Source organism: Neocloeon triangulifer, unplaced genomic scaffold (genome assembly GCF_031216515.1).
Source record: "Neocloeon triangulifer isolate White Clay Creek 2 clone unplaced genomic scaffold, ASM3121651v1 ptg000017l, whole genome shotgun sequence".
NCBI classification, from domain to species: Eukaryota; Metazoa; Arthropoda; class Insecta; order Ephemeroptera; family Baetidae; genus Neocloeon; species Neocloeon triangulifer.
In genome coordinates this window covers 2,554,801-2,572,192 of record NW_026775559.1, presented here as the reverse complement: position 1 = coordinate 2,572,192, position 17,392 = coordinate 2,554,801, and the positions used below count along the sequence as shown (strand labels likewise).

The following is a 17,392-nucleotide window of genomic DNA, read 5'->3' as shown; positions in this document are numbered from 1 at the left end:
TGATTTAAGAAGAACTACAAATAGGCAACTGAGATTACTATTATTTTTTGTAGCAGAGGCTACTTTTTGGCTTTTTACTTCACAGCCGAAGTCCAATGTGTTCTGTATTATATGGGAAAAAAACCCATCAAATTGATTGCAAGCGATAGAAAACAAACGTTGGGAGAGATTTATGCTTTTTCAGAGCGACTAATGGAGCGTGAATCAATCGGATTTGACTGCAAAAAGTCGTCGGAGTGAAAGAAAAAGTGCCACTAGGAGGACTCGGCGCATCACTCTCTTACGTAAGTCGGGCCTCACACGCGCCTGCCACACTCCTTATTCTCCGGAGCCGGTGGTCCATCTCGTCTCTTCCTCTCGCTCAGAGGCACCGAGCCATCGGCACACGATCAGGTTGCCGCCGAAAATCCGTCACGCTCGGCGACCACCGCCTTTGTTGTTATCTCTGTGTGCAAATCAGAGCCACCGTGAGTGAGTGGTGCTCATAATGGATCTGCTTTGAATATCAAGCGAGTGTGAGTGTGTGCGGCTGCAAAGGGGAAAAGCGAGAGTGAAATAAAAACTTCTGCTTGGGTTTTCATTGTGTCGCGGTGTTTGTATTTCTTAGAATGCGCTTGAAAATTTGCAGGAGTCATTATCAGCGTTTAATGGTTGCGCGGAAATCATTATGTTCTTCATGAATATTTTTTTGGCATTTTCAAAAAGTCTTTGGCAACATAGTCACTTCCATATACAAAACTATGACTAGAAAATATTATTTTATTTTAAATGTTTTAAATAACATATAATATCTCAAACATTGATAGATATTATTAGAGTGGCGCATTAATTATTAAAATTAAAACCTGCTTAAAATATTTTTTAGTAAATTTTTTAAACTGTATGGGGAGTATTGTTCTTTAGGATTTCCTTTTAATTAATGATTTTGAGTTTTTGATCCGATTTACTGTTATGTTTAGAAAATCTCATCTAAAAAATACGTAAATTGAAGTTGAAAAATTAATTTTTGTTGTGTTTTTCTTTCTTCTAATTAGGATAAAAATCAAGTTTTCAAGTTTTCTTTGCAACTCTAGTTTCAAAGCAATTTTTTTACCAAAATTCAGCGCTTTTTAAAGTATAGTTATTACCTTAAATTAGTGTAGTTAATTAATTAACAATGTTTCAAAAGCATATCAAGTTAACAAAGAACATAAAACTATTCAAGCTCCAATTAAATTATCATGCTTGATGTCAGAGTTTAGCCAGAATATTGGAATTTCGCACAATTTTCAAAGAGCAAATCTCTGCAGTGGAACGTGAACTACCCCTAATTCTATTTAATCTAACCACTCTTTGTCCTTTGTGAGTGCGGTAATTAATTGAATTTCTTGCTCGTCATGAAATGCCACCCTGGTATAATCAAATTCCCCTACCAATTTGCAGAGTTGAGTTAATTTTGTTGATTTGCCTTTCTTGGAAATTGTCATTTTCTCTTCATTGTCTCCTGCAGTGGGCGTTTCACCCTTTCCGCGGCGACCGTCGTGTACGTGACCCCATCTGACCGCGGTGCTCGTTAAAATTGATTGCATTTGCAAATGCTGGTGCGGGGATGAAAGTTAAGTCGGTGGTTTTCGGAGGCGCCGCAGCTGCGTGGAAATTCAAATCAGATGCAAATCCAATTTCGGCTCACGAAACTCTTTCTTTATTTTTTATTACATTAATTATTTATATTTCTAAGCAGAAGAGAGGGTCTTTGAAACCGAAACAGGTTATTTCATTCTGCAGAGACGAGGCGCAAAAATATTTCGATCCCAAAAGGCGGGCCCAGGATGATAATTTATGCAGACAACTTTTGTAAGTACCAGAAAATTAGCGTGGCGAGAGTACACACTTTGGAACTCGTGCGCCGAGGTTTTTTTTTATTTCGCCTGCCCAATAATAGAGAGAAGAGCAGATGATTATTTTATTTTTTATTCACTCTCTTCGCAATCTGGAAATTTCGGCCGAGAGCGATCATCTCATTCGCTCTCTTGCTAATCGAACCAACAAAATCTAGTTCAATAACCTTGCACTTTTACACGCTAATTATGATGGTCTCGTCGGGAGATGCTGTACGTATTTGAATTTTTTATTAGCCCGGGCGGGCCTAATGATAGGCTGCCTCATTATTGATTATCTCTTTATGTGTTCTCCTGGCCGGGGACCATTCCAGCTGTCATTATTTTATTATTCTAATGAAACGACCTTTTTGTACTTTAATTAGCCCTGCAGCAATCAAATTACACGCACGGTATTATTTTCGGCTCGCAAGAGTGATATCATTATATGCCCATTGAATCATTGATACGCCGAGCAAATCCGGGCTGTCATTAACGAACGTGGCAAACGCGAGCCAAGTCGGGCATTTTTGCGCGCGTCACTCGTAATTGTGGGGGTTGTGGATCGTAATTATTTTTGTCTCGGCGAGCCTGTGAAGTAATTTATAGCGCTATTACATACACTCGGAGCGTGGTAGCCGCAGCATCCGACTAATGTGTTTCAAGCTTAGTGGCAAAGCGTGAAGCATTAGCCGCATTTGTGCTATTTCTTTGCAATTAGAGTGCATGACGATGGAGTACACGTGTTATTTAAATAATTCACTTTCATTTGTAATGCTACTTTTTGTAGTGATGTAATACCTCATTATTAATTCAAATGATTTGTTTGCGTAGTAAATAATGCATTATTTTTTTTCAATACTGTTTTTTTTTTTTAGATTTTGTTCATCATCTTTTTCAAATTCTTATGATATGGAGTCTTGCCCAGGTAAAAAGAGGACTAAATAATTACAATGATAATCTGATATAAATCAATTTTTAAATTCTTTTAAGTGCCACTTGGTTTTAGACTTTTTTAAATTTCCTATTTTAACGTAACTTTCGGAATTCACAATAAATTTTCTTCCCAGAAATACCTCAAATGCGAAACCCCAATGAAGGTTCTCGTGAAATTCTGGGACAAAACTTGGTGTGACATTTGTGACAAGATGAATGGCGCACGTGTGTTGACGGGGATGAAAGCATCTCACACATCGCCAATCTACGTATGTGGCTATGTGCAGAGTTGGATAATGACTGCCGAGCAACAATTACTCTCAAGTGACTCTGCCGATGAGAAGTTCCATCGTCTGAAGGCAGCGCAATCTATTTGCGAAGCAGTCGCATCGATTTTGCGAGAGACGTGCTCCGTTGATGACTTGCTGGGTCTAACAATTTGTTTTGTTCAGAGTCTCAAGGCGCGCTCTGTGCAATTACCAGGAGAGATTATTCAGATTACATAAAAGCAGTTCAGTGGTCAAATTACATAGAATTGCGCGACCCATTAAAACGTATAATACATGCAGGAGCAGAAGTTTTATTCTGGCTCATTAGCTTTAATATTGTAGAGCTATTCATGTAGATCTAGATGCAGTTTTTTATATATAATTTATTAAAAATTCATTAAATAGTTTATTTACTCCTAAATTTTCGTTTGGCCTTATAAAATTGGCCTGCAAATTCATACATGATTTTTCTTACAAAAGACACTTTTAAGTACGATTTATTTTTTTAGGGAATCTTGTAATGTAACACATGAAGGTTAAAATGCTATAGAAAAGATTATTTTAGACACAAAAAGTAGTAATTTTTTTTTGTTAAAATAATTTTTTTCTGCCAAACTGATAAATAAATTTCTTGGAAGAAAATTAAAGCTTGTAATAAATAATGAATACTTAATCTATTTTTTAATTATTTAAGAAGACACTAAAATGACAGGAAGATAACTGAATAGTGCGCTTCTTCTTTAGTGAATAAGGCAATTAGCAGAACTTTTCCAGTCACGAAAAGAATAAAAGCAAATCTAGAAATTCCCAAACTCTCTTCACGGCGGCATTATGAGAAAGGAACGTCCCTAATTAAAAGTCTTCTCCGACTGGTGAGCAAAAAACCTCCTGCGAAGAGGCGAGCAGAGCGGGTTTGGTCTGGTGCGTTCAATTAGTAGTTTGGACGCAACTTTTCATCAACAAACGCTGCCCGGCTTAGTGAGTCCCATACGTTTTGGTCTTAATTAACTCATCTCTCGTGCTTTTAATTCTGCGAAATGCGTTGATTCACGACTGTAATTCTATTTCATTCTTGATGTGTTTCTCAGGGGAATGTGACGAGTTTCAAGCAGAGAGAGAAATAAAATTCACGATTCGCATGCATGGAGGAATGAAGTTTTGTCGGCGTTCAAGAACAACAACTACCGTGTAATCTTCTAACGCTTGTATATTTGGCACCAAACTATAAAGGCGAAAATTCTTCTCTAAATTTTAATTTTATCACTAAATTATTTATATTTTTAGGCGGGGTCTGCTGTGAACATGCTTTGGTGTAAAATTTATTTAAATAATGAATAGTTTGCACGAAACTAGTCAAACATGAAAATAAATTGCAACCTTATTCGCTGATGTATGTACCGATCGTATCATTACATAATAGATCGGAAAGATATCCAAACTCGCTATCAGCCCCTGATTATAAGATGAATATGTAGATGCTAATCTCACATCTGTAGGCCATAAATATCAATTTCAATTTGCGTCAAATAAATTTGTTCGATGCCCAACTATTAACTTTTATGCTATCACTTTTCAGCTAGAAGGACGCGTCAAATAAAATTCAATTGCTCTTTCGTAAATTATTACAAAGATTTTTTGACACTAATTCCAGTGAATCCCTCGGTTACGCGGCTGCTCTATCGGCGCTTTATCGACGTTGATTGGAACCGTTTTGGTGCTTAAACCTGTGCAAATTGACGTTGGTGTGGCTAGCGCATAATTTTATGGACACACTCAAAAGCACTTCTGCGGCGGCAGCTGGTTTGGGGCAGTGAAAAATCTGTCAGCAATATGCTTTGTTTAAAATTTTGTATAAAAATAAACTTTCGATTTCTTTCTTTTGTCCACAATTATCTAACAAATAAGATGAATAAATTCTGGATATTAGATGTAATTAATTTAACGTGGAAACGTCAGGAGTCGGAATTAGATAAAGATATTAATTTTAGATCTACATGAATAAGAATTAGGGTTCAGTACAACAAAAAATATATTTAATTAAAGATATGATCCAATAAAACAATAAAAGTAAATTATTATAAGCAAAGCAATCAAAAGGTGTCAAAAGTATTTAAAAAAAATTATTGTTACTATTAAAATAAACAAAAAAATTGTACCTCATATATACATATTATGTAGCTGAAAACTATTTTACATATCTTTACTTTATTAAAATGTGTGCTTTATTTTTTAAATACGTCAGTTGAACACTGCCCTTGCTATTGGTGTTGTTGCCGCCGTTTTCATTATAAAGCGAGTTTCATGGCAAACACACTCGCTCTTTGTTATTATACGCAGCCGATCGAATCAGCAAGTTATAGCTGCCTTTGATCCTCGCCAACTTCGCCTTTTGCTCTTCTTAAACAAGATAGCGAGTGCGTGCGTGTAATAAAGGGGCACGCCACGCCTCTTTGAATGGAGCCCAGGAATATAGGCAAAAGGCGATGCTTGATAAGGTGCGAATTTATCGGCCTTTTTCTGATATTGACGCACTCGCGGCCTCTCCGCAGGCGTAAAATTTATATTCACCCTTTTTAAACATATTGGCCATTTTCGCTGATGATGCCAATAAAGCCATAGGTGTTGAATGAAAATCTGTATGGGAAAACGATTCTCAAGCAACACTAACGTGCACTAAAAGTAGGACCTAAAAATAGGCATGTGTTCCATCTGCTGAGCTTTCGTAATGCACGTGGGCGTAAAATAATGAACTTTTCAAAATGCAAAAATGACAAATTGCAGCTCTTTTGCCTGCCAATTTCCCTTCGGTTGAGAAAATATTGGCTTAGGCTCAGCTCAAAGGCAGCCGACAGATTTATCCCCAGGTCGAAATTCATTGCCTGTCAAATGCAGAGGTCACGCGTGAAACGTAATAAATTTCCCGCATACTCCAGTTGCCACCATTTGTTCAAAAAGGTGGAAAGTAATCGTTCATTGGAGCGATTTATTTGCCGGAAATCTTCAACTTCTTCCAACTCCCACACGGACCCAATTTTCCCTCAGAGCGAAGTAACTTCCGAGATTATTTTTGTTACCCCTTTCTCATCGTGATCCTCCACCCCAGTTTTAATTACATTCTTTCTCCAACCTGTTGAATGGAGTTTTTAATTAAACGAGTCACCTCAAGCATCCAGGATTATTTTTATACAACTCTTTTAAATTTAAACAAAACTCCCTGCTGCTTTTTTCCTGGCGCCGCCTCTTGGATCAATAGTCGCACTTTTCCAGCCCAATTGACGACCGAGAAAAATCACCTCACTGCGGTTTTCAAGTTGAATTTATTTTACTTTTATTAGGGGCGCTCAAGCATTTTGCTCATTTGCAATTCTTTCTATCGGAAATTGCCGCCAAAGGGTGATTGGTCTTGATTCGTTTTTTTTTTTATAATATAAAAGGGTGTTGAGAAAGACGAGGAAATTTGTGCTGGCAGAAAGACTTTCCCGCTGTGAGAAAATTGGCACCGGCGGCTGCCTGGCGAGACGAGGATTAGTTTTAGCCCAGGCGACCGTGCGAATTACAATGTTCAAGAGCTTATTATCGTCTGCCGAGCTAAATTTGGTTCAGATAATGCTACAGTTGGGGATGGAAAATTAATATTTATGACGATGTACTGTCGAAAAGTGCCATATATGAACATCCCAAAGTTTCGCAAATTTAATGGAATCCCTAAAGAGAGGTTTCATACATATATGATGCGTTGCTATTTCACTCCTCCATGTCGAGCTAGAAATATGAATCTGATTAAATCGAGAAATGAGGGCGATTTGCAACGCGCAATAAGCACATACTATAAATTTATTTGATATCATAATTCAAAAATTGGCTAGGATGTCTTATTTAAAAATCAATTACCACCAAGAAGTAAATTCAAAATATGTAACAACAAATCACTTTTAAATTACTATTAATGATTGAAGTTGAATTTCCAGGTTTTTAAGTTTAAAAAGATCTCTCGTTTTTTTAAGTGGGAAAACGTGCTTTTTTTAAAGAAGGCAATCTTTTTTAGAAAAATTAAGAGATTTATGAGTGATGAAAATTTTTGATTGATTGTATTTCATTCTGGGAAGTGATTGCCTCTGTGATAGATCAATACATACTTTTGCATCTAAAAGAGTTTTTATCTCTTGAAATATTTGATTTTGAATAGCCCTCCATCATTGTCTGGCGCTTGCCATGAAATCTGACGATAGAGAGCTTTATGCATTTTTATCGTGTGTTAATTTTGTATTCTGTCACCGCCTGGCAATCAATCGTGGATGTGCGACAGAATAATGAATGTAAACAACCACTCAGAAAAAATGCGCTAATTTTAAAAGTGATTTCCTCCGGGAAATTGTGAAGTAGACTGTCGCACATGTCCATTCGCACCGATGATAGATTTATGACTGCATATGTGTAAAATTAAAGCTTTTCCAGACATTGAAAAACTGTATTACTTTTTGATAAATGAAGCTCAATAGAGAGTGGAAAACGAACGCAATATAAAAAAGTATCTTGATGGACTCGAACCTTAAAACATAACATTTTTACCAGAAATATAAACAACTCGAACATGAAGTTACCAACCAAAAGTAACGGGTGAAAAATGAAAATTTATGTCATGGGGAAAATACGTTTTGGGTATTGCAGGGAAGACAAGAGAGAAAAACAACCAGACAAAAGCAGAGAACGAGGATGAACGCATAACAGGAGCTTAACGTGGTTGTGGTGAATAAAAAACTACAACAGAGGAAAAGCCATGTTGAATAAAGAATTATTATTTTTAAGTTGCTTTCAAAATACGCAATAAAAATTCCCCTCTATATAACAATGTGTACACAATTTTTTGTAAAATAAATTCAGTTTTTCATAATTTCCCTTTATCAATAACCTTTTGCTGCAGAGAGGATGAGAAAGGAAAAACGAAATCCCACGCATGAAAATTCCATTTTATAGCAGAAATAAAATTTGCAGTGAAACTGCTGGAAAATTTTTCCTTTGGGGACTTGCGCCCTTCCTCTCTCTCCAAAAGTGAGAGGAAAAAACTTTCCAAACTGTTCCGCCTCACTCATTTTTCATTAACGTTCCTCGTCAAATCCAGAGCAGATTTATCCTTTTTTCTGAATTCCTTTGGGGTCAAAGTGAGATAAAGTAGATCTTTCTGTCAGCAAGGGTTGAATTAAGTAAGTAAAAACATAGCTTGCATTCACTCGGCTGCTTGGGTCAAAGATAAATTCCGCCCAGCCGCTGTAGCAGCAGGTGACGCACAAAAGCAGCCCGAGAATGGCATATTAAAAATATAGGTCTCCAGCTGCATTTTTATTATTGTAATTGTTGGCGCATGATTTTTTCCCCATTTTCAATCAACCTTGCAGTAATATGGCAAGGCAAGTGCAGTAACAGAGAGAGTGAGGCAGCTGATCATTTGGATATATTTTATTGAATTCTGCATAAAAAAATTATGCAAAAATCTTCTAACGTGGATGCAATAATCAGTAAACAAAATTGGTATCAATTATCAATTTATCTTTTATTTAATAGTTCTTAGAGTTTATTAATTTTTGTATGTTTTGGTATCTTCGTTTAGATAAGTTTATTTTGGCAGAAATAAAATTTTCTACCGAGCTGCTTAATTGAAATCAAATTATCTTTTTTAATTATTGTCTCAAAAGTGTGACAAAAATAAAAATAGGCATCACGGATATATTTAAATAATATTTCTCAAAACAAAATTGATGCGATTAAATCATAATATTAAAAACTAGACATTAACACTAACGCAAAAAGAAACAGAAATTCCTTACACCTCAGCCTAAAGGTATTCTTTCGGAATTACAAGTTTTTTCTTACTCGTTTTTCAACAATTTCCAATTTCTTAGCTTGTAATTAATATTTCTAAATCAACGACATTTTATAAATATTTATTTTCTTTTCATCCTTAATCCCTTAACATAAATGCTAGAAGGGTATCAAAAGATTTAATCTATATTCAAAAACGTTGAATGTAAATCTGTTTGTGCAGAAAGAAAGTAGACCCGCTAATTGGTGGAGCGCAGACGACAGGCGAAATGAAAAAGCTGCGGAGCACAAGCGACGCTGCATTAATTTACTTTTTCACCCGGCTTTTTTTATGGCGCAAGGTGCGTGCGACGAAAAATTAATCAAAGAGCCTCTAAACTGACGCAAAAAATCGTAATCAGGCCATGATAAAGGAATACGCGTTTTCACGCATAATTTGGGCTTATAGTTAGGACAAGATTTTTTGTGAGATCTTTCTTTTGAAGCGGACGCGTGGCACAAGGTGTCGTTTTACAGGTGCATGTTGATCTCAATTTTCCGCCGGACACAAGCGAGTGAGTGACCCCTGCAGCAAAATAGATCGCAGACGGTCAGTTAAAAAAATTAACTGCCCTCCTTGTCATTATGAAACATTAGTGCCAATTTCAAGACCGGTGGCAAGGTAAAGTTTCTACATTCTAATTTAATAAAGATATTTTTGCTTTTTTAATTTTAACAAAGTAAAAATTAAAACAATTTCTTATTAATTATTTAATTTTATAAATGTTGACAATTTATAATATAACATTTGTGCTAATTTATTTACATTTTGTTGCATTATTTCGAATTAAATTAGGTTTATTTCTAAAATAGTACATGCATTTAAATGGTTTGATGGATAAAAAAAATTTAATTTAATTTATGATACTTGATTTCTAATGTTTAATTATTCAGACAATTAATTTGCTCTGGGGCTCTGATATTATCAAAAATTGTGATCCTAACCAACAATAAATACAATGTGCGACCGTACATTTTTTATGTCGACCTTGCTTGTTTGAATTATACGCATATAGGCAAATATAGAACTTGAAATTATTGGCAGCAATCTAGGCTTCAGGCAAACAAGCACCTCCCAAATTGACGCCCGTCAGAATAATCTAGCAATTTATTAAGAAGATTCTCTCGGCTGTCGCGTCGAGAACAAGTAAACGCCGGCGGCCGTATTGGTTTTTGGCGTGTATCAAGTGGCACCTCATTTTCGCGGCTCTTCCCACGTAATCATCATCGTGCTGCTCGCTTTCAGGAATTGATTTCGGCGCGGCCGTAAAAGATAATTGACGAGTGGGGCACGTCGGTGGAAACACGATACAAGGAATTAACGCCAAGTACGCATTCGGAATATTTAATCCGGCTATAACGAGCTGCGGGCCAAACTTTGCTATATAAGTAAGTCTCCGCACCTAGCACTCAATTATTATTGCGCGCGACTCCGGCAAGGGATTGAATTCAATTTGCGTGTCTCAACCCTTCTACGCTTCTTCCAACTTGATTGAGCTCAATTCCATTAAATCTCGGAATGTTGGCAGGGTAGTCCTTTCTTGCGGTTTAATTTTGACGATCGATTCTCCAAAAAGTTGATTGAAGAGACGTTTGAATGTCACTTTGATTTTTATAAACAAAGCGGTAATTGCAATTAGTGCAGTCATCATAGTGGAATTTTTCCCTTGGCTTAAATGTAAAATAAAATAATATAAAATTTGTATGTCATTAATGAATTCGAAGCACAATAAATTCATAAATTTCTGAAATTATAAATTTTTGGACAAATTCAGATTTTGATGAACTCTCCAATTATGCAATGCTCACTCATGCCAAAATGTTGAAGGTATAGAAAATACAAATCAAATTTTTTATTTTTGAACCAGCGCTATATGAAAAATAGACTAAAAATTTAAAAATTATTAAAAAAGGTTGCAAAATTGGCAGTTTTTCATGAATTATATTGCTAAAAAAAATTGATGTCTTAATAAAGGTGGATTTCAGCTGCATCTAGCATCCTCAGAGGATAAAATAAATTGCAAATGAAGACTCAATTTTCAAAAATGTTTTGACGATGATAAGTGCTCCAAAAAACCTGCTGGTCCAGATGCTGGAGTGATATATTTGACAAAAAATAATTATGCTAGGAATTTACATTTGTGACCCACTGTGAGCAATGCACGAAAACGCAAATAAATTCATTTTATGTGTCAAGTAGTGTGACAAAAATCCTAATTAATAGCTTTATCTCTAGATTATCCTTCTCAAGCTGTAACTGGCTATGATATGAGATTTAACAATGTCAATAAGGATTTATCAGTTTTATCAAGCGAATACACGTCTAATTTTTCCGTTATGTTTAAAAAAATCTCGGTGAACAGGAAGTTCGCACCAACATCAATAATTTTGATATGACAACGTTGTTGCAGCAGTTTATTAGGGATTTCACCTTAATTAATATACTTTACCAAAGTGCAAAAGGCCATTGTAATAAATATTCCGCACCTAAATTTTCCTAAAAAAAAACATCGCTGAATTTATAATTGTACTAATCTAAAATACAATCTTGTATCACGCTCGCACTGCGGCTTTTGCACTTGCAGCAGGACTTGCAAATTGAGTGTCTGTGCAAGCTTGCAATTCACAAACGAGTTGCGGTCGCGGACGCTCTCTATGTGGGAAATTCTAACAAGGAAGCTGTCACCTTACGCCTGTACCACGTGACGGATGTAGCGTACTTGGCTAATGAGAACCAGTGAATCAGCAAATTGGACTTCAATTGACTGCAAAATGCAGCGCAGAGTTATAATTAACGCTTTGAAACTGATCCGCTTCATGACCTTTGATTCGGTGCAATTTGCAAAATTGTGCACATCTTCATGTGCCCAGATTTTGACCGACAAAGAAAAGCTGGAGATTTTCTTGAGCATTAACTTGGCTGACAAAAAACTGCTGCCAGAAAATTTCTCCAAGTGTCGGCATTTCCGCAATCTTGACCTGAACATTGATAGATATTGCATTCCAATAGTAAATGGATCACTTATTGACGTCACTTGTTCCAAAAGCGAGTCGGTACTCAAATTTGTGAGTGGGAACAGCAAATTTTACTTGACGGGCGTGCAGCTCTACAGTTTGCATGAAAATGCCGATGGAGCCCAAATTCCTGAAATCGATTTGATTTGCAAAGTTACTGAGGCTTCCTTGAAAAAGGCAGTTGTTTCTGTTGCCTACAAAGGGGCCTGCAATTTCCCTAAACAGAAATACCTGAAACTGCCTCGTGAGGTGCGCATAAAGAAAAATGTCATTTACACTCTCACTGTTGAATACTTTCAGACAAATGCTGTTCCCTCAAAGAGCTACACACTAGATAACAATAGGGTTTTGGCCAAGCAAGCAAAGCTAAATTTGTCTTTTCCATTTGCTGCAAATTTAGTGACAGACTTCCAAGCTCTCTGTTTTACTAAAGTTGCTTGAATTTATCAGTTTTCTACCATTTATTTCATTTTATTTTCATTTTTAATAAAGTTGGGTTAAAGTTTTATAAAAATATTGCGCTTTTATTACTTTATTTTCCTTTTCATTTACTTCATTTAGAAAAAAATGTCGGTTTTTAGTTATACAAAAAATAAAATTCGCATGTAGTCATTTTGAACAGAATTTGTGGAATAATTTTTTCATTTTTAAATACTGAAAGCGCTTATATTCTATTGTTTCAACAAACCTGCTCCTTTTCACATAGGCTGTCTAAAATTTTACGTTTTTTCAGCAAAATGATGACTTTCGTTTCAGTTCTTGTTGTTTTTAAACTATCACCTATAAACAAAATTAAAATTGGCAGGTTATTTGAACATAAATATTGAAAGCCGGCAGACAATTTTCAGAAGAAAAAATATGTAAAAATACGATTTTTTTTAAATTCATAAAAAAATAACACTAATAATAACAATAATTGGGACGTTCAAAATTAATAAACGATTTATTTTTCTCGACATGTTTTCAGCCCCCCAATAAAAATTGTCAATATTATGCTAATTTTCTCTGGGGCACTTCAAGCGTAATTTCGCCCCCATATATGCGTCAGTTGTTAATCTCTCCCTTTGCGCAACGGAAATTATAGCGAGAAACTGGCAAACGCACACATTAGCCCAAAACTCTACCCTCTAATCGAGTCGCTGGCGGTGCAAATTTGCGCATAGCACACACATGCGTAAAAGGCGCCCCAGCAAACAATTAAACTGCGGCTGCTTTCGCTCTTTGCACCTGTGAGTGTGCGATGCGACCAAAAAGTTGATGAGTCTAATTTATTTGGAGCGGCAAAATTGCGGCCGCAAGTTGAGCAGCAGGGGAATTAACGGAGGGAAATTTATTCACTCACTTAAGTCTGCCGGTGCAACGTCGACTATTTGAGAAAGAGAGATAAGAGGAAAGTAGCATTCGCAGCGCACGTCTCAATGACTTTATCTGCTGAGGTAATGAATGACTTCCAAGTCAAGGAGAGGTCAATTTACTTATCTCTCTTTGAGTTATTATAAATAGTGAGCAGTTAAGTTATAAATGAGCAATTAAACTTCTGTTTCAACAACTTTTTATTGAATTCTGTGTTAGTAGTAGAGACAAAGATAATATTTTCATAAATTGTATCTGAAATGTTTATTTCGGTTTATTTAAAAAATTAGTTTACTATTCCTTTTTTCTTTTACTAATATATTGATTTATTCCTCATTAATTATGTATTAGAAGTATGCATTGAAAACTTACACAAATGTGATAAAAAAATTAATCAATTTCAAATTTTCAGCAGTTGACACTTTTTTATTTTCTTTTATAGCATTGCTTACTTTGTGATAAAACGCATATGAATTTTGAAACTATGTATATCGTATGTTACATTAAAATCTGGCTTAGAAACTAAAAAAAAAATTATATGAAAAACTACTTTATTCCTAATGTATTACTTTCAAAGGAAGTCAGACTCTCAGTCATAGAAAAAATGTCAGCTTTGCAGTTTGTTTTAGCAAAAGTAAACTCTATCTTGGCTGAATCATAGTCGACGTATACACACTCCTTAGAGGGGTCTGTCGACGGTTCTCCTTTTGCCCATTTAATGTAGGAGTCCTGGACCAACGAATTGTCCAGGTAGTTGCACCACCTTATCGAATTCACGCATCCTAGTGAAGTTGCCGAAACGTAAAATCTATTGTTGGTTATATTGTAGACTGAAAAAATTTTCATGGATAAACAAACAAAGCGAGACATAAATTGTGAAGTGCAACTTTTAAAAAGTTCTAAGACGCAATCTAGTTTTTCTCTACTCTCAAAAGACACTAATTTGTATTTGTAGAAATCCCCACATGCCCATTTCGCACTTTGGTAATAAGAAAACTGGAATATGCAAATTATATAGTTTTTCAAATCCTGACTTTCCCATCGAGTTACCTTATTTTTGGGTGTTCCAAAGCAAGCAACGAACTCTCTTTTACATCCTTTCAAAACCACGCAACCCGACCTGTAAAAACCTGGAATCCAAACACAAGAAAAAAAATGCAAGTTATTTGTTAGCTTTTGAAAGGTTGACATATATTTTGAAGAAATAGAGATCTAAAAAATGTACCTGTGAATTCCGTGTTTCTCTTTACCTTTGAATATTGCATTAAATTGTGAAATTAATTTCATTTTTCATACAAACTTCAATTTTGCATCCAACAGGGAAGCACGACGAACTTTTACACAGTGATGGGATGGGTCGCTGCATATAAAGAGCGCATTAAACTATTAACTCTTTGCTAGTAGCGCATGTATCTTTGGTAACTTGCCTTGCAAAGCGCCCTTTTCGTCCCCAAGCCATCCTCGAATTCCCAAGAGAGCGAAACATTGGGGGTGGCCATCGGCTTAACTCCAACAAACGGACTTGTCGCTTTCCATGGAAGGTAACTTTGGTCCACAATTTCTGGACTCTCTGAGCACCAAACAAATGTGTTTGGGCACGTGGTGAGGCGAGCGGATGTCCAATATGAGGCGCCTGTCGTGTTCCGTCCTTCAATGTTTTCATCGTGTGGAATAACGTGGCATTGGAAATTAATATAAAATAAACGAAATAAACCTTACTGGCCGATTCGTTGGCAAAACACGTCAATTCTTCAACGGTTGTAAAACTTGCCACCTCCATGTTTTTTAGGCAGCAGAACGTTTGCGAAGCCTTTAAAGAGTACTGCAATAAAAATTAACATGCAATTAAAATCAAAAGGAGCTATTTTTTAATATCTGAACCTTAGATATTTTGGAGAAAAAGTACTCAAAACCACACATTTGAACCAAGTCTCCGTCATTTTGTACTAAAAACGTCAATAATTAACAAACAGATATGGAAAAAAATTTTGTTCTAAGGTAAAATTCTCACATATTCCAAACTTCTCAGCAGGCTTAGCAATAATTTAGATTTTCTTCAACCAAAATTACAAAATAGGGTGCGAGTGTTACCTCCTCAGAACAATCTACTTTTGTGCAGTTAGCATCACAATCTTCAGCCCTCTAAAAAATACAATAATTTAATTCATGATCACTTAATTTATTTCTATTTTCAAACCACAGTGGCGCAATTTCCATTCAAGCATTTGGAGCTGCATTTGTTCAAATGACAAATTTCAGGTAGGGTGCAGACAAAGTTGTTTTCATTGGAACAGCTCTCGTTTTTTATTACGACGATATTGTTTTGTCTGTAGTTGATGATTAAATATTTTTTCTTTCCATTGTTTAAATCCCATACTTGTGAAAAATAGTGCATACAATTCCAGGAGTTTTGAATTGTGGATCGGACTTATTTTTTGCTATCTGCTCGTAGGTCGCCCATACTTTGATATCGGTTAAACCTGCGAAGACCAATTTTAATTTTTCAAGTTGTACCCCATTCGGTTAAGTAACCATTTGTGATTTTTTCAAGTATAGAACTTTCATTGATGCCAAAATTTAGACCTTGCCTGGCACAAAATCTTTCAGCCTTGTACTTGCTCGCCTGGATTTTATTATATTATTATTTTTTTTTAATAAAATAATGTTTTCTAACCTTCACAAACAGTGGGAAATAAAATAGCGGCAAGTCCCCATCCTGATTTAATTCCAGTCCCCTTACTGAAAAATAATTGAACATCTTGCAGTAAAAATTCCACAAACTGATTCACTTACTTTTTGATTTGCAGAACGAAGCCACGTACCTCTTCTGGAAAATATGTAAAGCATTTTTTTTTTTTTTTTTTTTAGTAAATACCTCTTTCTGGCAGTCAATTATGCGTCTGGATGGTGAATAAACGCGCTCTAATAATTTCGGTTTTTGAGAAGCATCGTCTGTGGTAATTTCTTGTGCAGAACTGCACTTTGAAATGCATTGATAGAGGCTGTCTGAAGTTCTCCATAAAAAGTCAGATTCTATGCAAAATCCTTTAATTTTTGCTAATGATTAATGAATAAATTCGCTTACTTTCAAAATATTCGGATGATATTTCACAAACACTCTGATTATGTCGGCCTGGAATCTTTAAACAAATTTTAATCTCATTCATGAAAAGACTGAAATGTACAAGAAAAAAAATACCAAAGAAAAAATTAGGTACGCCAGCAATGATAGTGCTGATTGATTCATCATTTCAGATATATACTGCGTCCAAAAGCTATAGAACTTAACCGTTGAATGTTGCTGCGGAAAGGTCTGCAGAGGAAATGGAATGATGGCATGATGACGTAATTGCTTTGTTTTTTTTTTGTCTATCTGGTATTTATCAGTGAACGGGTTTGTGATTCAAAATGAAGCGAATTATGAAAATAATATTTTTCATATTTAATTTATTGGAACTTGAAATTAATTTACACAAAAAATGAAGCAGGTAGAAAATAAATTTTTCATAATTATAATTCAATGATGTCAATGATCTTTTTTAAAACGCTGAATTATAATGTTTATCATTATTCATGGCAGTATTATTTTTCAAATTTTGCCCAAAATGCACTCATCTTTGTTATTTGTTATTTTTATACCGTTTAAAAATTCATAATAATCTATAAGTCAAAATTTTTCCCCGTCAATTGGAGTTTTTGCTTGCTTTTTAAGTTATAGAAAAAATTGCTCACCTCTGTCCCACTATGTCCATGAATATGATGGAAATTAGCTGCTAATTAGCAATAAATAGCATATTAATAATAAACATTCATTTTTTGTTTTTAACGAGATAACTTGTGATGATCAAACTTCTCTGCAAAATAGAGACATTAAAACGCCAGTTATAAAATGGATTAAAAGCAATTTGTCGCGTTGAAAAAAGGCCGCCGGGTCGTTAATTAATTGAATCATCGAGCAAACTTTATTGCCTTATTCCATTAGAAAGACTGTTTTTAATGTGAAATTGGGCCATTCAATTTTGCTCTATGCAAATTTTTAACAATTTATGGTTTAGCCGCATCCAATTAGCTTTTGTGGAAAGGTGCAAAAACCTCATAAATTTGGCT

The 17,392-nt window shown here is 35.4% G+C and overlaps 3 protein-coding genes across 7 annotated transcripts in view; all 3 read right to left on the bottom strand.

Moving 5' to 3' along the window:
* The window catches only part of LOC132203191 (cholecystokinin receptor type A-like), a 166,544-nt gene that overhangs the window by 54,586 nt on the left and 94,566 nt on the right, over positions 1–17,392 (bottom strand). The window lies entirely within an intron of this gene.
* Positions 13,791–14,641, bottom strand: LOC132203496 (uncharacterized). 2 transcript variants are annotated; one of them, XR_009442442.1, is made up of 5 exons: positions 14,586–14,641; positions 14,511–14,535; positions 14,336–14,415; positions 14,173–14,281; positions 13,791–14,115 (listed from the first exon to the last, which is right to left on the bottom strand). XR_009442442.1 is itself a non-coding variant. In XM_059631307.1 (4 exons), the coding sequence occupies exons 1-4, from the start codon at positions 14,548–14,550 to the stop codon at positions 13,832–13,834; spliced, it is 513 nt and encodes a 170-aa protein (XP_059487290.1). In that variant the 5' UTR covers positions 14,551–14,636; the 3' UTR covers positions 13,791–13,831. The 2 variants fall into 2 exon arrangements, 1 of the variants encoding a protein (XP_059487290.1); XM_059631307.1 differs by having other exon boundaries at positions 14,511–14,636.
* Positions 14,683–17,037, bottom strand: LOC132203750 (uncharacterized). The gene is made up of 12 exons (XM_059631747.1): positions 17,018–17,037; positions 16,161–16,185; positions 16,079–16,112; positions 15,960–16,024; positions 15,818–15,908; positions 15,663–15,765; positions 15,483–15,612; positions 15,377–15,427; positions 15,297–15,318; positions 15,167–15,231; positions 15,005–15,107; positions 14,683–14,933 (listed from the first exon to the last, which is right to left on the bottom strand). Exons 1-12 carry the CDS (start codon positions 17,035–17,037, stop codon positions 14,683–14,685), a joined length of 960 nt encoding a protein of 319 aa, XP_059487730.1.

Excerpts from the sequence above, each read along its gene's own strand:
- LOC132203750 (XM_059631747.1), bottom strand. The coding sequence starts at position 17,037 with ATGGACATAGTGGGACAGAG. Across the intron at positions 15,108-15,166 it reads TTTTCTCCAAAATATCTAAG|TACTCTTTAAAGGCTTCGCA; the intron begins GTTCAGATATTA and ends TTTTTATTGCAG. Across the intron at positions 14,934-15,004 it reads TTTTGCCAACGAATCGGCCA|GACGGAACACGACAGGCGCC; the intron begins GTAAGGTTTATT and ends AAAACATTGAAG.
- LOC132203496 (XM_059631307.1), bottom strand. The coding sequence starts at position 14,550 with ATGCAATATTCAAAGGTAAAGAGAAACACGGAATTCACAG. Across the intron at positions 14,416-14,510 it reads GAGAAACACGGAATTCACAG|GTTTTTACAGGTCGGGTTGC; the intron begins GTACATTTTTTA and ends TTTGGATTCCAG. Across the intron at positions 14,282-14,335 it reads TTGGAACACCCAAAAATAAG|TTTTCTTATTACCAAAGTGC; the intron begins GTAACTCGATGG and ends TGCATATTCCAG.